The sequence below is a fragment of the Tiliqua scincoides genome, chromosome 6, assembly GCF_035046505.1.
Source record: "Tiliqua scincoides isolate rTilSci1 chromosome 6, rTilSci1.hap2, whole genome shotgun sequence".
Taxonomy (NCBI): Eukaryota; Metazoa; Chordata; class Lepidosauria; order Squamata; family Scincidae; genus Tiliqua; species Tiliqua scincoides.
Genome location: NC_089826.1, coordinates 49922208 through 49942316, shown reverse-complemented (window position 1 = coordinate 49942316; position 20109 = coordinate 49922208). Strand labels below are relative to the sequence as shown.

General features: G+C 41.5%; 1 protein-coding gene across 2 annotated transcripts in view; it reads left to right on the top strand.

Moving 5' to 3' along the window:
• MARCHF1 (membrane associated ring-CH-type finger 1) overlaps positions 1-20109 on the top strand; it is a 167785-nt gene that overhangs the window by 47197 nt on the left and 100479 nt on the right. For both annotated transcript variants that reach the window (XM_066631975.1, XM_066631974.1), the window contains exon 2: positions 3932-4071. In XM_066631975.1, the coding sequence (XP_066488072.1) occupies positions 3970-4071 (102 nt within the window). In that variant the 5' untranslated portion in view covers positions 3932-3969. The remainder of the gene's footprint in view (positions 1-3931; positions 4072-20109) is intronic.

Here is a 20109-nt window from a genome sequence, read left to right as displayed (position 1 = left end):
CTGATGCAGATCTGAGTAGCCCTATTGCAGTGGCTGGGGGCAGCTCATGGGGCAAGGGAAAAAAATCCCTTTGCCCAGAGTTGTGCCATATATACTTCCAACCCTGCACTGGATTCAGTGCAGATCAGCTGGCCTGCCTGTTCCAGTGCAGGTTAGGATTAGTCTGTCAATCATGTCTGCCCCTCAGGCATCTTCTTTCTAGACTGAATAGCCCCAAATGTAGCTTTTCCTCATCAGGGAGATGCCCCTGGTCAGTAATCAAGTGTTTCCTTGGGTATCTAGTTCGTTTTTGATATTGGGGAGCAGGACAGGGCCTCTGGGAGGATATTTTATCAGGGGGTACAAAGTTTCCTTTGGGCCCCTTCCTAAAGGGGTAGAGGAGGTGATGAAACAGAGCAGGGGAGGGTGGTGACAAGGGTGGGCAGAACACCGGGTTGCAGTGGCATACCTGGGGGGCAAGGGGAACAAATGCCCGCGTCATGCCTGGGGTGCCCGCGTCATGCCACCATCCACCTCCCTGCGGCACCCCCCCTGGTGCCACCCAGGGCCTTTCTCCCGTAGAGGTTCTGAGTGCCAGGGAAGCAGCGCGCTGCCTCCCTGATCCTCTAAAAGCCTTGTGAAGGCTTCAGAGGGCTGAAAAAACCCACTTCCGGTTTCATGGCGGAAACTAGAAGTGACGTTTTTAGACCCCTTAGAAAATGGGCCTGTTTTACTGTTGTCAGCAGCTGAATTTTCTGGACATTAATCAATTGAGTGAGGAGTGGGGGGGTTGTGACTCATTTGACCGATCAAACCAAATGGGACAAATGATCAAAAATTCTGTTAAACCATATTCAGAGCAATCTTTTAGGTATCTTTTATTAATTTATCTCTTAGAACAGTGTTTCTCAACCAGTGGTACCCATACCACTAGTGGTGCTTGAGGTGGTGTCTGGTGGTACTTGAGGAACCCCCTGCTTCATGGCAGTGAGACTAGCAATGCAGTGTGACAAGCAGTGGTACAAAGCTGGGCTTAGCAGGCAGAGTTCAAGCCTGTGTTTTTTGCATGCTCGAGAAAGCCCTCCCATTCACTCTGAGCCTCTTTCTAGTGCTTGTTGTGTTGCACTTGGCCTCTCAATCTGGAAGTAACTGGTTATGGCACCATTGCCGGTTAATTCCAGTAGTACTTCCAATACAAAATAGTACAACAGGGGACAAACGTTGAGAAACGCAGACTTAGAATATCTCTCAGAGAAACCTTTCCCTAGTTTATATAAATGTTAACATTCCCATTTAATAAGTGAAAGAACAAAAATAGCAGTGAGAATTGAGCAAGATGTGCCTCTTATTTCTCTAACACCATGTTATGAAAAGCTGGTGAAAGTTTCCCTTTTAAGCAGTTTTCAGACATAAACTAGCCTGCTCATGGCAAACAGTTCTAGACTGTAGTATATGAAATCTTCATTGTTCAGATCTTTTGCTCTTGTTTTGTTGATAAAAGATTTGAAGCATTGAAACATAGACTGGAATCTTGTTTAGAGAGTATATAGTGTTGCAACTTAATATTTTTAATTTGAGCGTTTTTACAGTTTACTACGCACAATTAAAATGGGTGCTAATTTAAGCCCCCCATGCTTTCTTCCTTTTTTTATTTGAAAAAGTCTATAAAATTACTGTTCTTTGTTGCTGTGCTTTTAAATTCATTAATGACAAGTTTCAGTAACAAATATTTAGCATTTATTAATTAAATCCAATTATTTTGAATGCCTACAAATTGGAAAATTAGAACTTCTGTCAAGTTGTCTGAAATAAAAGCTGAATTTGTATTTGATTCTAAATCATTTGTTAGTAATTCTCTGAACTTAGAAATTGTTAAATGAAGATATGCAGTATGGTAGAAGCTAAACTGCTACTGAGAGAAGGGATCAAGAGGGTAATTTTCTCCACAAGTAAGTATAGTAAGAATTAATTACATACAAGATCTAAAAACAGAACAGTGTTTGGGTGACTGGTTTTATCTTGACATTTATACTGTGTGTTGTGTAACTCTATAGTCCTCTCTCCTATTGTTGTTGTAGTGGGTTTGTCATATTGTGACAAACTGACTGAAGAATATGAAGATTAGATCAACTGTGACTGTTCTGTCCTCTTTCCAGTTACCTAGTATGTATCTCCCCCAGTGTCATAACTCTTCCTCCTCCACATGAGGACACCATTTTGCACCCCATTTTGATATGGGCAGAGGGCAAATCGGCACAGCATCTTGTGGTTAGCAGCATCCCTTCTGCTGTGCTTCACACTCTTTCTACTCCCCACTCTTCCTACTGGTGAGACTGGAATGTATTGGAGTGGTGGTGAACATACCTTTCACTGCCACCACCCAAGGTAGGGAAGCCCAAACAGAAAAAGTCTGCTTCAGAAAAGCCCCTCTTCTATGTTAATTCAAAGAGCTGTGCTGTAGCAGAACTTGAGGAATCTGGGTATGTATGGCAACTCACTCCTATATGAATTGGACCACACAGGTAAATAGATTTTAAAAAAGAAAAGTATATTAGAGGGATGAAGGAACCAAACAATAAAAAGAGGGGAATTGCATAGGGATTGCAGCAAAGCATGTGTCAGAAAAACCAAGCAGGTATATTGCAGAGGGGGATTGGCAAAGGGTTGTCAAAATGATTGAAAAGCAAGCTACAAAATGAAACAAATTTTCTTGTTATGAATTAACAACACTTTCCCTGTTCTAGATTACTCATGCTACTTCAAAGTCCGATTCCTACACTTATAATTCATCAAGGAGGGTGTGCCACTTCTGCTAAAAATAACAGCTGTTCTCTAGCATTGGGCCAGCAATACACAAAAGCATCTCTGTGTGTGACTTGATGTTGTCCTAGGTCCATCTGACTGACCACCTTGGCACCTCTACTTGCCCCTTGCTCAGGTTATATGGAGCTCAGATACCCAGTTTTCTGTTGCATTCCAATCCCAGCAGTAGGACAGAACATGTTGTCTAAGCTAGACCCACACATAAAGACATGCAGTTCAGAAACTGACCAGTCTTCTGTGTCATATGGAAGTTTGTAATAATGCTTAATTCAAACAGGCTCAAAACAAAGGCCTGCAGCAGTCTGGATTTTAGGATGGTGAGGCATAATATTGGGAGCATTGGTCTGCAAGTAGAGCAAGTGGAGACAGGATTGTGCCCTGCTTCCTTTTTCCAGCCTCTAGCTATTGAAAAGGCAGTATGAAAGGCAGATAAGGCACAAGCAGAGTGGAAACACCATTGGAAATTCCTTCCAGAAGCATAACGAGCCTTCAGAATTGGGTCAATAAGATGTTCTTGCTCTTGAAGAACTATCTCTTAAAAGGACTATTCCAAAGTAAGGTAATAAAGTACTCTATGGTATTTTAAAGATAATTGATTTCAGGTTTTAAAAAAAAATTTTTAAGCTTGGGATTTTGCAATGGGGTTGATTATTTTGGCAAAAGTGATTTTTTTTTTTAAAAAAGTCTTTTTTGTTAGGTTGCAGTATTTATCTTTATGTAGATCATCATCCATTGGTCATGCAGTTTAACATGATGCATTCTGAATTTGGGGAAAACTTTCATTTACATTCTAGTGCATGAAAAGAAACTTTATACGCACAGCTCTACATGTATTTTGTAACATTTCTATGTCTGTTCATAAATACTCATCCTAAAATAAATTTTCTTAGAAAAAGTACTGTTTATTTCTATTTCACAAGTATGTCAGAAGCTGTCATCAAAAGCACATTTATCTGAGCTTAGCTCTATGTCAGAATGTTTTTAGGATTGGCATGTGTGCATCTTCCCTCCTGCGAATACAGTTTTAAATTATTTATGCACAAATCAAACCAATATATTTGCATGCCCAGAGACATACATGCAAGAAAGTCAAAATACCATTTTTTCAGGGAATTTAAATTATTTTCAGGATTTCAGAAATTGAAAAGGGATAAGTGGAAGGAGAAAATGTTGGGCTGGTGCCAAGCGATAGCTCGTAATCCTCACAGACTCCCAAACAGCACAAGAACCCCTGAGGTCTCAGGTGATGCTTCACATATCTCTGCCTTGGTGAGTGAAAGTTCTACTTAATGATGATGGCATGTACAAAAAAAAAAAAAAAAAAAAAACCTGGAAAGTTGCTAAAATGATTAAATATGATAATGCTTGCGCCTTGTTATTTCTTATCTGAACCCACTTTGGCTTTTTGTATTTTGCATCTGAATGCCTCTGTTTATGTTCAAGTGTTCCAGTTTTTTGCTTTGCATGCAGTGGCTGTCTAAATGACATTTTGCAAATGGAAAAATACATAGCATCACTCTTAACCGCTAAACAGAAAGTTTTCTTTTCAGCAGCTTCATCAATGTTGTTAATGGAAAAATGTCTCCTATGAATATATATATAGCCTTCTAATTATTCTAGCATGATATGGACAGCAGGCCTCTCTTTTGAAAGTGCTGTTTTGTGTGGTTTGTAAACCTGGCCATGATATGAACAGAAAAGTAAAATGCATTCTAGAAAGATTTTTCTTTTGCACATCTTCCATGCGATGGATGATAGTTGGGTTTGAGAGCCTAATCATACTTTAGGTAAGTTACATTCCATTCTGTCTTTTGAAGGTTGTTAGAATCAAGATACATTTTTCCATTTTTTAGTGTTCTAAATAGTTGTTCCAAAATCAAAATAAATGCAGTTTTAGCTTACAAAGAGTTAGTTCTTCATTTTCCTTTCTGAAGTCTAATTAATTTGTTTATTGTTGTGTTCTGATATTTCCAGGCTCTAGCAGCCATTCATATTTTATAGAGAGTGGACTTTGAGCTTCTATTTAAATGTAGTTTCCATGCAACCTGCCATTACTAGCTCAAGATCATTCTCATCCATTATACTCTTTAAATAGCACAGCACAAGTATTGCAGAATTCCACTCTAATCTTGCAAATGTTATGTGTGCATATCATCTCCGGATTTTGATTAAAGAAACTGCTTGTGCGTGTTCCTACTACCGTTAGCTGTAATCCTGAATCCTGCTGAAGTCTGTGGTACTTAAATATGCAGCCAAAGTGTTTGATTAAGATCACAGTCTTAATCAGGAGACTGAACCTTTCAAAATGTCCTGGGTATTTGAATCTTTCCAAATGTTTTGCCAACTGCCTGTCAGCCTGATCCTCAAAAAGAGGGTATAGATACATTGCATGAGAACGCCCTGTTGCACCAGCTCAGCTCCTATCTTCTGCACAAATGTGATACTCCATCTGCCAGCGGAATTGTTTATTCTGACCCTGTAAGGTTAGCGGGATGACGACGACACAGAGGTGTTGGGGAACTAACGCTGATCTGATTTATTTATTTACTTACGTATTTAGCCCTGCAATAGCCTCAAGAGGCTTTCAGGGGAAGCTGACGTCCTGCCGTGATATTCTTGAGCCAGGAGTTCTGATGTACTTACCAAGGCTTTGATGCACCTATGGAGCACCATATGAACCAGCACTGCCCCCACTCATTTTCATGTCAAAGAAAGCTCCTTAAAAAAGATGGGGTTGCATATTTTAGAGTGAACAGAAACAACGTGCAATTAACTCTGTCAGGGGTGTTGGCACAGGTGAACCACTCGCGGCCCAATCCTATCCAGTTTTCCTGCAGCCCCAAGGTTGCAGCCTTGCAGACTGGTGGAGCCGCAATGCAGCCCCAAGGTAAGGGAACAAACATTCCCTTATCTTGAGGAGGCCTCTGTGACTACCTCTCCACCACAGGATGCATCACACACCCCATTGGCACGGAAGCACCCGAACTGGAAAACTGGACAGGATTGGGCCTTCAGTCAGGTTAACCTTTGAACCCTTAGTATTGGTGTTAGTGGTAGCACCCAAAGTACCCTAGGGATGGGCAGGGATGTCATGGAGGCCAAATCCAGTACTTTGTCCCAGGGCCCCAACAATCTGGCACTGGCATTCATCTTTGTATGTACACTGTAATACTGTGTAGGTTTATATTGTGCCAGTAGCCCTAGCCCCTTGTAATATACAAGTGGGATCTGCAGCAAAATGTCCCTGTCCATGATAGCAGCTTTGTCATGCCTGTTCTTTCCTCCTCTTGATATATTTTCTGTTTTTTTTTAAACTCCAACTGCCAAGAGCCATCAATGTTCTGTGGCTCTCGTGGGCTTCTGAGCATGCTCTGTCCATGGCAGGCGCTGTGGAGGATTTTTTGTTTGTTTTTTAGTACTTTTAATTTGCAAAGTATTCATGTTGGTCACTTCCCCAAGTAGTTGGAAGTTTCAGGAGTGACAGTAGTACCTAAGTTCTGGCTGCCTTTTAAACCAGAAAACACTGAAGCCTTATGGTATCTTTGAAACATTGTGAGGTATTTATAAATTTGTAGGTTGGGCCATTGGAATGGGATTAGCTGGCATTCCGGCAAGCAACAGATTATATTCCTGGTTGGCAGCTCCACACCCTGAAAGATGCTCTGCCTCTCTCTCTCTCTCTCTCTCTCTCTCTCTCTCTCTCTCTCATTTGAGTACAAATGGAGCCTATCATTCTCTGTAGAAACACCAGTTTTTTGTGTCCAGCCTGATAGGCATTTAGTCCCCTGAGTTTTCTGTTAGTGTTATGGTGTGGCCCAAGTGTCGCGGCATAAAGCAGAGTGGTGCTGCAACTTGGCAATCCAGAGCTTGACAATGATGTCATCACCTTGTGCTCCTTCTGCTGGAGGGTGGGCAGAGTTTTAGGGATCAGGGTGGGATTTATGGAAGGACCAGAGAGCCAAGGGGGAGAGAGTGAGAGGAAGGGAAGAGTGCAGGAGACAGAGGGAGCAGGAGTGTCAGACTAGAGCAGGGGTCTCCAAACTGCGGCCAGGGGGCAATATCCAACCCGCCACAAGGTTTTATCTGACCTTCGGCAACTTGTATTTTTGGTCAGAGTATTTGCTAATGTTTTACATTTTTGCTCATTTATATATCATTTCTCAGTTTAAGCATGGCATTATTTCTTTGTAATTGTCACATTTCTTTTTTGTTCTGAATTATATCATGCTGATTACAAAAGATCCAAGTAAACTTACTCATTTATTTAGATTTCATTCATTCATTTATAAAACTGATTTTTTTTTTCCCCCACAAAAATGTACAAAATATATTATATGGCTATGATGTGGTCCTCATATAGAAAAGTTTGGAGACTCCTGGACTAGAGAGAAGGAGTAGGAGACAAGGGGAAGAGGGAACAGCTGGGAGAACATGGGAGCAGAAAGGATGGTGGAGGAAAACAACAGGGAAGATCACAACGGGTGTGACAGCAGCAGGCAAGATGGAGGGACAAGGCAAGAGGCAACAGGGGAAAAAAGAAAGTGAGAGGAAGAACAAGAAAGCACTGAAAAAGGAGACAAAGACACCGTGGGACACAATTGAGCAGGCTATGAGGGTAGCACAAGAGAGAACTGGGGGAAAGGAACTGAAGAGAAAGAAGAAAGAGGCAGGACCCTGAATGGGGTATCATTCTAGCCTCTAGGCAACCATGGCCATTGGTGCCCTTGCCTCAGAGTGCGATGGGAGGAGGTGAGCCTCTACATAAAAGGAATAGTGACAGGAATTAGTAGAGTCAGAGGATGGCTGTACTGAATATAAAAATGCTGCTTACAAGTTGCAGGCTGTGAAATTCTGTGGAAACCGGCAGAAGGTATGTCTTTGCCTGTCCCAGACAAGGGAGACCTACCCCGTGGAAGGAGGGTGAATGAGGAGGCAATGACAGATAGAGGCACACTGAATGGTTTCTTTTATTTAATATTGGTGGTTTGGGGTGGGAAAGAATTTTTTATGATGAACGCTCTAAGATTTGTGACTCCGGTTTTTTACAGTGAAGAATATGCCTGAGGCGCATCACGTTTGCGAATATACTGTGCCAATTTATTTAGTTGCTTTCTCAGTGTTTTTGTCTAGGGTACTTATTCTGCAAAGAGAACCATTTATTCTAAGTGAAATTGTTACCCAAACTCCTGAATTAAGTTGATGGAGTATTGCTGCTTCAGTCAAAACAAATGGTATGTCAGTTTTCACAGTTTGCTTTTCTTTACCTTCAGGAACATTTAACATTCTCAGTGTTTTACATGTGGCAGGCATATCAAGTCAAGCATTATTAAAGAGCTGTCAAGAAGAAACATAGGAACCGGGAATGAGAAAGAAAGGATCAGCCCTTCAGTTGTAGAAACATGAAAACAGATGAGAAGTGAATGATTGTTTAAAATGGTATAAAACTTTTGCTAAGGCAGATGGTAGTGTGGAGGGCTGGACAGAGGCAAACTCTTCAGAAGTATTCAAAACTCTTGTCATGCGATTTTCTATATCCTTGGTTAGCCAATAATTTTGCCTCTCTGATCTGTTAAGCTTGCCTTCCATGAACAGGTGACCTCACCCTCTTCTATCCTCTCCTCTTCTCTCCTTATTCTACAATCCCAGCAGAGAAGAATATTCTTCAAATGGGGTCTAGCGCAAGCCTTTATTTGTGCCCTCCTAGGTTCCAGCTGTCCTGGAAGCTGTATTTGCTTGTGCCACCTACTTTGCTGAGGAAAGGCGAGAGTGAAAATGTTTGATATATACAAGGGGAAGGAAGCCAAAGGATTAGGCCCACCTCTTCATCAGCTGCCCTAGCTTTCCTTTCTTTTCTCTCTTACATAGTCTTTCTCCTCACTAAGGGCCCAATCCTATACAACTTTTCAGCGCTGATTTCTCTGTGCCAATGGAATGTGTGCTGCATCTTGTAGTGGGAGGCCTCCTCAAAGAGCCCACAAAAAAGGCGTGAAATTGCTGTATTCCGAGCAATCAATCTACTTCCTTCACCTTGCTCTTTCTTCCACTGGGCTCTTTAAAAAAGGCCAGTGGAGGAAGGAGCAATGTGACAAGACCAGATCCAGATCATTGCACTCTGAGGTTTGGAATGCAGTGATCCTGCCTGCTTAGCTGGATCCATCCTCTGTGCAAGCTCCTGAAACTAAACAGGACTGGCAGAGTGAACTGGGATTGTTCCCAGCATACTTTCCACTTTGATTCAGGAGCCCTTTGGAGAAAGGGGTGAGATCACACTTTCCTCCCTGTGGTCTCTTTAAGCAAATTCCTAGTGTGCTAGTGGCAATCTGAGCATGTTTCACATTTCCTGCTTTGATTCAAGGAGGAAGAAACCATGTGGGGTGGTAGTTGTTAATTTGTGGACAGGGGCGGGGGGAGGAGAGCAGTGCTGTTAGACTGCCTCAGTTGTCGGTTCTGTTAGGTCCATTCCCCAGCCCTAACTTCCTTCCCCATATTACCCCATGCTATTGAGACAAACAGCAGAAACAAGGTGCCTACACAGTAAGGAGTTTTAGATCATTGAGCTAGTGCAGCAAGCCGGATGGTTTGCTGGAAAGCACCACCTAAATTTAAATAATAGCTAGGGCCACCGGCCAATGGGGGAAGAAAATAATATTGAAAAGTAGCCACCCCAAGATACATTCACTTATTTAACTTGGGATTTTTTCCCTTCCTTTCTGCCCCAAAGAGGCCCTCAAGGCAGCTTTTAGATATTCAGAAAATACAAGAAACAGCAATAAAATATTGAATAATAAAACCTGAACAGTTCAGTACAATAGAACAAAAAACCAAAGCCAAATGAGATTAAAATAGAATAAACTAATGTCCTTCCTCTCCCCAGAAAGAGGAGGCTTGCTTTCCAAAATCTTTGATGAAAGTACGCTATAGCAGCATGGATTATAGTGAGCATAGCAGTGGATTACACAGAACGAGATCCAAATGAGCTGTCCAGATGTATATCTGACCTTTATTTTATTTATAAAATGTGTAAAGTACTTTTCAGTATTTATGTAGGTGTACTTACATTAGAATTTTACATCAACTTTAGATTATTTGGTCAAGAACTATGTAAGTCACAACTGCATGCTGTTTAGCATTCATTCAGTGTAATGGGAATAACGATGTGGTTAACAGGGTTTTAGGTATGATGGTGAACATAAAGCATTCATACATTAAGGTTAACCAGTACTGCACTTGCAGACATGGGTTAGCTTGCTTAAAAATTTTAATATACAGTGAAGTCTCATATTCTGTTAGTTCTAAATTCAGCTCATGAAGTGAAAACCATTCGTATTAAAAAATCCTCTTGAAAATCCCTGAAATTGCTTATGTTTAGGTGCTGTGTTGTATGAAAAATAGTTACTGTATCTAACTATTTAACTAGAATCACACTATGAGAGGCACATGGGAACAGAGAATGAGGGAGGGAACAGTAGATTTGTCTCCCCTCTCAAGCTCACTCCGGGGTATATGATAAGTGAATGGAATGGCAGGCAGAATCATCTGCACTACTTAAACTGCTGAGCTTGTATAGTGGAATTTGCATTAAGTTGAATTTACATATGTTGCTACTCCTTTGTAAGTGCAACTTCCAGACAGGCAGCCATGTTAGTTCATGGTAGCAAAAGCAACAAATCTTAGAAGACTAATTTATAGTAGAACAAGCCTTACCACCTTCTTAGGCCTATCATTCTCTATATTGAGGGCCATGCCATTACACGTATAAATAAATATTTTTGGTGCTGCACTAATTATTCTCTCATTTACATAAATGACTGTGGAGAGTAATTATGTTAAGCAGGCTACTGAAGAACCTTGGGAGATCTGCAGATTTCCACGCAGAAAAAGGTTCTTGAATTTCAGTGGTAAAGAATTTCTTCCACAGGGGTTTAGCTATATATACATAATGCAACTTCTCCTTAGAGAAGAGAATACTTTTCTTATCCCAAACTTCCCAGCTCACCACTTCTCCCGCATCTTTCCATTCATTCTGAGTAATTTTTCCAATTATCACAGACAAGAAAATATGACCTCATTTGCAGGGCTCAATGAATATTCTTCTGCAAATCGATCAGTTTGGCAAACCAGAAATTTTGTATAAATGCTTTTTGCTGCCTTGGGAACATTTATTCAAGATACCTCCTCCTTCTTTTTCAAGTCCCCAGATACTTCCTGTCCTTTTAGTTTTAAAATACCATTGTTAACTGAGAGCCCAATCCTATGCATGTCTACTCAGAAGTAAGTTCCATAATAGTCAATGGGACTTAACTCCCAGGAAAGTGAGGATAGGATTGCAGCCTGTATCTATTAGGAAAATAGATCTTGCCTTGACCTGCTGCAGCATACAGGTTGCTACAAATCGTATTCTAGCGGATTGCTGATCAAGAATATACTGTAATTGCTGGCACTGCAATGTGCCTGAAGCATATTTAGGCATATGATGTGGTTTTGTATAGTGATACAATAAATATTTGGGAAATTATTAGCTATATTAATTTTGTATCACAGCAAACATTGATATAGATGGGCCTGCGTTATCCACAGGGGTTCCGATCTAGGAACCCAGTGTATACCGAAACCTGTGGATGTTGGAATCCGCGGATATCGGGGGGGGGGCCTCTAATCCCCTGGAGGCAATGGGAGCTGCTCTCCCTGGCCCTCTGAAGGCTTTTTAAATATCACTTCTGATTTTCCTGAAAAACCAAAGTGGCCTTCTAAGGCTTCCTGAAGGCCTTAGAAGATGTTCTGAGGGACGGGGAGGCCATACATGGCCTCCTCGGCCCTCACAACATCCTCCGGAAGTGACAGAAACACAGCTCAAATCCGCAGGTCCTGAATCCACGAGTAACGTGAGCAGCCTGTGTTTGTAGATACTTGCATTATTTTAAATTATCTGCTTATTTCATGGAAGTTAATTGCAGGACTATGGAAATGGATTCTTTGTGTCCTTACTGTAGCTTTATATTGGAGCATGGGAAAGATAAGTATCTCTCTGCTATTCTGCAATGAATGGAGAATGGAGGATAACTTTATCAACATTCATTGTACTTATAGGAGGCAACTATGTATGGATATTTTTTGGATGTTTAGAAGACTTTTTAGAGGCTTTTTGATGTATAGATTGTATTTTGTAATTGGGATGTATTATACTTATGTTTTCTGTCTTTTTTTGTTCTTTTTTAAAAATTTTATTCACAAACAAAGAAATATACTAGCAGATTGCTTCTTGTAGATAAACAGGAATTCTCCCCAGCTTTATGCTCTGTCAACATTCCTGTATATTTTACATGTAAGGTTTTTATTGTGCCTAGTCTATTTTTAGCTAGCTTTAAACATCTTCACACTGAACCAGTAGCAATCCACTGCAGGCCATAACAGTTTGAGGACATATTGCCGCCACTGACCTTTCATTGTTGGCCATCCAGCACTTACTTCTCTCTCCCCTTAATCTGCTGTTTTCAGTATGTTTTGAATTATTTATGTGACCAGGCATCCTTGAAACTTGGGGTAACAATTGTGGCTTACTGATTTCTTGGGGCTAACCTGTATGTTCTAATGAACACATTAGTCTGACCTGCAGTTTTTCCTTTTTCTTTTGAACAGTAATGCTAGAGGTCACCCAAACTTGGACTGGGGGTAAGGTACTTTGATTCCACTATGGAATCATTTTAAACTTTGATTCCACTATGGTTCTGGCCCAGTTCATGCCCCCTTGCATGTTAATTTAGGGGAAAAACGTTTTAAAGGCAGTGGAAAATTATTTCCTAATTAGTGTGTGGAGCAGTGCAGGATCAGAAAGGTGAGGGATGGACAAAGAGTTAAAGCCCCAAGTGAAGTTTCATCCCATTTGGAGCACATTTGGAGAGAGAGAGAGAGAGAGAGAGAGAGAGAGAGAGATGTCAAACATATGTGTTCATTGTAATGTATAGTTTGGATCTTAGAAGCCTAAAGTTTAACCTTTTGTGGTTCAGGGATTTCTTCAGTCTGACTAGTCTTACCGTACTTATTGAAGACTACATTAATAGTTGGGCTATTTAATTCAAAACAATCATTACAGTAAACAGAGGTGCAGATTCTGTGGCTTTGCATTATAGGTAAACAAAGATGACAGGTGACAGCAGCATCACTGCCAAAGAGCTTTTAAGACCACTGCTTCCTCTAAAGTAAGTCCTCACTATGGTTTGGGAGATGCTTTCCTTGATTCTGACAGAGGAAGAGAGAAGCAGTCATGTCTATAGACTAATTTGTAACATTGCAGAAGATCACAATCTTCCTTTTACTTGTGAAAATCAGTTTTAAAAAATTAGTAAGTCAGGCAGGGCCAAGCAATTAACCTGCTGCTGGGAAAAGGTGAAAAGGGCCATTTTCTTCATAGCTCACTGGAACCTTCTGTCTCATTGTACATGCAATTAATCTGGGCCAAATATAGAGTCATCTGTTCCCAGAACAAAGTGCAGTTTTGATTTTATACCAACACTCTTGGCACATAAATTTGTGATAATGCACCTCTGTCGCCTTTTCTATTCTGAGAGTCATCCAGACTTCAAACTAAAATTGGCCTATCTCCACAATTCATCCATATTAAATGTATAGCTGATTTGTTTAGTCCAAATGCATTGGAGAAAGAACCTCATGCCATGGACTCCGCAATATTTGCACATGTTGTTTCTATAGTATCTGATCTGCATGGATAGATTTAGATCATGGCAATTAAATCGGTGATTTAAATCACCAAGGAAAACAGACTATTTTAAGGTCCAATCCTATCTGGATGTTGCGCTCATCGTGCATGGTTACCAGCATGATGTGGACTGTATCCAAGGTGCGACAAGTGGGGTTCCTCTCTTTTCCACCAGAGCCAAATTTGCTACCGGATGTGAGGAGAGGAAGGATGCATAGTCAGAAAAGGAGACCACTTGGCCCTTGTATCCTTCAGGCATGCCTACAGGGAGCTCCATGTGAAAGAGACAGCAGGGCACATATAGCTGCCTGGCTGATTTCCAGCTAGGAGGTGTGGCCCCTGCTCATGATCTGGGGGAGGCCATGGAAATTCCAGCCACAGGTCCAACTAGAGGTTAGCTCCATCTGTGCAGCTATACCATGGCAGCAGACAACAATGGGCTTCATGATAAGTGAAGAACACCCCCTCTTTGAAGCCAAAGATGTCATGGAGCAAAGACTGTGTGGACATCTGGAGCAAAGATGCTCCCCCCCCCAATACTTCCAACCTGAGGCCAGCTGAGGTAAGAAAAAACTAGGGAAGGGAAAAAGAGATCTCTGTTTGCTGAGAAGGAGAAAACAAGGATAATCCAGGCAAAGTTTTTTTAATTGAACTGTGTCAGTGAAAAAACAACTTCTGAAAGAGAAACACTCAAGTGGGGTTGCCAACCATCTCCCAGCAGTGTTCCTATGTCCTTGAAAGTTATCCAATAGACAGCCAAACAGCAGGTGCCAGCAGTTTATCTATTGTGATATTTGGCAAAGACAGAGAGGCAACCAAGGGATTTATAATAAAACTGCTAATATTGTCCCTGCACAAGTCAGTTGTGTTGCTACATCTGGAATGCTTGTTACCACACCTCAAGAAGGACACTGCAGAGCTGAAAAAGGTGCAGAAAAGAGGAACCAATGATCAGAGGGCTGGTAAAGCTACATCATTTGGGACTTCTTAACTTGGAAAAAAGCAATAATGAAGAAACATGATTGAGACTTAAGTATGCACAATGTGGAGAGAGTGAATAGAGAGATGTTTTGCTCCTTCTCTCACTATACTAGAATCAGGTGCTATCTGACTGGTGAGAGATTTACAGTGGACAGAAGGAGGTACTTCTTCACATAGTATGTAATTAGTTTATGGATTTGGATGCCAAGAGATGTGGTGATGGTCACTAGCTTGGATGGATTTAAATGGGGAATGTAATTTTGAGAGGTGATCCTACAGAACGTGTCCTGTATCACAGAGGAATAATTTTGAACATATAAATTATGCTCAGATTTGATTCTCTCTAGTAAGCAATATGTAGAGATTTTTTTTTGCCTTGTTTTGGTCCATGCCTTTCTAACAGCTTAGATGTAATTACTAACATCTGGTCCCACTGATTTTTACATTTCCACCCCTTAGTTTTTCCATGCTTATCACTCAAGTTCTAGACATTTCTGTTCAGAACTTGACTTTTATTTAGCAGAGATGAGACAAACCTGAATGCAATTTGCTACCTGAGAACAAAGGGTACCTGCCAACAGCTTACAGGCAAAATGAGCATGATGAAGATATTGTCACAACATTATAATTATTTTGGGATTTGGGGAAAACTTAGATAAAAACTTTTGAGGAAAAGGAAGAAGCTTGTGAGGAAGATGTTTGATTTATAGGTATGTTGTTGGAAACTTGTTTAACTTTGTAAAAGTTCTTTGATCCATGCTCCTGTCCACTCCTCAGCAGTACATTTTTCCTGTGCTATTTGTAAAAGAATAGTCCTCATAATGCTTCTTCTGAGAATCATCTCAATTCTGTTTTAAAATTATATAATTTACTGTATGGAAAATCCCTTAATTTAAAGGGGGGAAGCATTAATAATGCATCTATCACGACCAGCTCTTCCATAAATCACGATGCATCAGGAAGTAGATTTTAAAATCCTGTTAAGGCAGTGTTTCTCAAACTGTGGGTTGGGACCCACTAGGTGGATCGCAAACCAATTTCAGGTAGGTCCCCATTCATTTCGATATTTTAGTCTTAATATATTAGACCGATATGTGTCTGCATTTGGATGTTACAGATCTGTACTTTTAACAGGCTTCTACGTATATGCTTTTAACAATGATAGTAAATGGAACTTGCTCCTGGGTAAGCGTGGGTAGGATTACAGCCTAGGATTGTTAAAAATTTTCCTGCTTGGAGATGTCACTTCTGGTCATGGCATAACTGCTGGTGGGTCTATTCTCATTCTAAAAAGTGGGTCCTGGTGCTAAATGTGTGAGAACCACTGTGTTTAGGGATAAAACTGGCAGCTATTTAATTTACAACCCAATTCTATTCCACACCATTGGCGATGATGCAGCTGTGTCAGTGGGGCACAGACTACCCCCAGGAGTGTGTGCGGGGGATGCAATCAGGAGGCCCGAGAAAGATAAAACATTTTTTCCTTACCTCTCCTGGTGGCCTCCTGGTGGTGTATGAGTCTCCTTAGATCTATACCAGCTATATATTAGTGGCCTCCCTCTCCCCGCACCTCAGTTCCCCCATTCTTCCCTTCCCACCCCTACTGCCAACTTACTGATGAATGGCAGAACCTCTAGGAACTGTTGCTGCATGCACCACACCTCTGCCCTCTTGTAGAAGTGGCCCAGGAACCCATGATGCCTGCTAGCTTTTGTACCTCTGCAAAGGGCCTTGTGCTGCCAAAACACAAGTCTGGCAGCACCAGGGCGAGTTAGGATTTAACCGTTGTTATTGTATTTTACCGCTGGCTTGAGTTTCTTGCTTCGACATCATGATGGTATAGATCATCATAGGGTGCAATCCTGACCCCTTAGGTAAGTGCTTTCCAGCACTGGCATAGCAGTGCCAATGGGGCATGTGTTGCATCCTGCAGTTGGGTGTCACTCAGGGAGGCCTCTTCAAAGGAAGGGAATGTTTGTTCCCTTACCTCAGAGCTGCATTGCCCTTATGTCAGTGCAGGAAAGCACTGGCATAGGGCATAATCCTAACCAGGTCTACTCAGAAGTAAGTCCTATTTTGTTCAGTGGGGTTTACTCTCAAGAAAGTGTGGTTAGGATTGCAGCCATAAGGGGTTAGGATTGCGCCCATATGTAGATATTGTTGGTGTCTGTTTCAGTGGTATACTGATGCTTAGAAAGCTGCTGTTAATTGCTCCTTTCTAGCACCAGTGAAACAGGAATATGAGTGATTGTCTTTCTATGTATGACATGCCTTTCATGTAGAAAACGTACAATGTTTTGATACAACGCTCGCTTTCATCACTACACTATATTAAAAGTACACTATAGTTTTAATGAAACTATGATACAGGTACATGCATATGGCTTGCAGATATTTAGACTGCAATTATTAGTTAATGGTATGCGTTAAAATCAGAAAGAAAATAAATCTTGCTGCAAACAACCTTATCTGGCTTTTCCCATGAGTTCTTAAAATTGCCAGAAAATTCTAGGAAAGAGCAGTGAGAAACTGAGAATGTGGCATTTTGGGAAAATATAAATAAGCAAAACAGTCAAACATTGTTTCAGATGACAGTTTAGGATAATTTGTTTTGAAAAACAGCAAAGCTACCTCATTGGCATATTAAATTTGACTTTGTATGACAGTTTCTCTCTTTCTCTGTCTGAGATGTGTTATATGGGGACTTTATAAATGTAATTGCAAACTTATACACAAAGAATAAAGTATCCATACAAATCCAAATAAAATAAAAAATACAAATCGTAGTTTTATTTCATCAAAAAACAACCACTCTTTGAGAAGGGTACACCAAATATTTTTGAGTATTGCATTTTTGTGCTGGTCTCCACAGTCATATTCATGTTTAGATTTGTATTATTCAATTTTAAGACAAATAGCACCCAGTTTTGTTGTTTTTTCCCCTAAATTTATAAACATTTATCAAAGCTCTTCCCTCTTAGGCTGCAATCCTATTGCTTACCTGGGAATAAGCACCACTGATGTCCAAATGTTTCTTACAGACCAATCAAACCTAAATCCCCATGTGGTGTTGCAGCAGCACTGGTGCAGGCTACACTGCATCCTGCGGGAGATTTTAGCTGCAGTTGTTCTCCTTAGGGCAAGCCCCAGCAGCTGCAATGGGTCAATTCCTCTCCAGTGTTGTTGGCACAAGTCTGCATTGATCTATGCAGTTGAATTAGGTCTAGGAAGGGACCTGGTGTTCAGCATAGGCTGCTGCAGCCAATCCCCAAAGCCTCCCAGGCCTGATCCACCCACCATGTCTCTTCCCTATTCAACCTCTTCCCCATCCTCTCCCTATTCTTCATCAGCCAATCCCCAGCCCTCCCAGCATGATCCACCCACTCTGTCTCCTTCCTATTCAACTGTCTCCCCACCCTCTCCCACCCTGTTTTGCCCCCCTTGCTGGGCTAACCTCTGGTGGGCCTCCATCATTCCACCAGCACACATGGGAAGGCTCTGGCCTTCCCACTGGTGCAATTGGGTCCCTGTGCAGCTGCAGTTTTCAGCATTTTGTGGCAGCCAGCACCAATGGAATACACGTGGCTCTGCTCTTCAGTATGATTGGGCCATTAATCAAACGTTCACAAAAGATTAATCAGACTTCTTCATGACTCAACTGATAATAATCAGCCCAATCTTATGCTTACCTTTGCATGGTCTCAGAGGCTGTTCTGCAACTTCCGTAAGAGAGTTGCTACTGGCGGAACGCTTATTCCACCAGCATTAGTGCCCAATAGGATTTGGCTGTTACTGTAGTCAGCATTCTAATGGTAAACTTCATACATATGCTTTTGACATGACTCACAATGTTGCAAAGTGTTTTGGTTCAAACACCATCTCATAGCCAGCTAATTCTTTAATTCATCTGCTAATGCAGTATTTCTCCAATACCATTTTATGTGTTTGCAGTCTCATCATATATGGGCAAATGTTCCTCTGCTCTTATGACATTATCAAGAGACGTCTGAAACTGTCCCATACTTTTTTTGTAATTCTGATGGGAGTGGAATACCACTGAAAATAGACATTATAAAAACTGCAGTGTACTTTTAATCGGCCCTTACTGTTCATTGGAAGGATAATAATAATAATACATAATAATAATATAGGTATTTCTATACTGCCTTTCTTGGTCCTCAGATTTCTCCTTAGACTTTATTCAAGGTGGTTTACATAGGCAGGCAATTTAAATCCTCGTAGGCATTTTTAAAATTTGAAAGAAGGTTTCTATCTTTCAAGAACCACAACATTCAGATGTTTCCTTCTTGATCTGGTTGCACATTCTGGCCTCCATCTTCCCACGCTCAGAGCAGATGGAATAGCTCTGCTCAGCTTGTCAGCTGCTTCAAGGTCGCACAGTGCCGGTGGCCTCGAACTGGCGACCTTCAGATGTTATCTTCAGGCAAATGGAGGCTCAACCCTCTAGACCAGACCTCCTGCCCTGTATAGATGCTGAAACTGAAGCTTAAATACTTTAGTCATCTCATGAGAAGGGAGGACTCTTTAGAAAAGACCCTGATGCTGGGAAAAATAGAAGGCAAAAGGAGAAGGGGACGGCAGAAGATGGTTAGACGGTGTAATGGAGGCAAGGAACATGAATTTAGACAAACTCTGGAAGTTAGTGGTAGATGGGGGGCCTGGCATGCTGTGGTCCCATGGGGTCACAAAGAGTCGGACACGACTTAATGACTGAACAACAACTTTTAATGTAGTGTAGTGGTGCAAGTATCTGCCTAGTTGGTTTTTTTCTTCTTCAAAACCTCTTGTGTGAACTCCTGCTAAAACATACTACTGTTAATATATTTAGAATCCAGCAATCTTTGTAAGATGTTTATATTGTGGTGCAGGACTTACTGGGTTGCTTCATCCTAGTAATCCCAGAACTCTCTGTGGACTATGAACTAGTCATGATGGTCTTTCTGACCTTTCCAGTTTCAAAAAAGTAAGTGAACCAAGGCTATTGGACCTAAAGTTAGATTTCCTGGAGGACTCAAAGACCGATGCACAGAGTGCTGTATTTTTCGCTCCATAAGACGCACCTGACCATAAGACGAACCTAGTTTTTAGAGGAGGAAAACTTACTTTTAAAGTAAGCCTGCCCTCCCCCTGTGGCGCCTATGCAAATGAGGACCTTGCCCCTGGTGCGGACCTTGCCCCCTTTGTTCTCCACCTGCCCTCCCCCTGTGGCACCTGTGCAAATGAGGACCTTGCCCCTGGTGCGGACCTTGCCCCCTTTGTTCTCCTCCTGCCCTCCCCCTGTGGCGCCTGTGCAAATGAGGATCTTGCCCCCCTGGTGCAGACCTTGCCCCCTTTGTTCTCCGCCTGTCCTCCCCCTGTGGCACCTGAGCAAATGAGGGCTTTGCCCCCGGTGCGGACCTTGCCCCCAGTATTCGATCCATAAGACGCACACACTTTCCCCCCCACTTTTTTGGGGGGAAAAAGTGCGTCTTATGGAGTGAAAAATACGGTAATCCTATGCATGTCTATCAGAAGAAAACCCCTTTAGTTCAATGGTACTTATTCCCATGCAAGTGTGTATGGGATTTGCAACCCTATGATCGTGTTTTTTG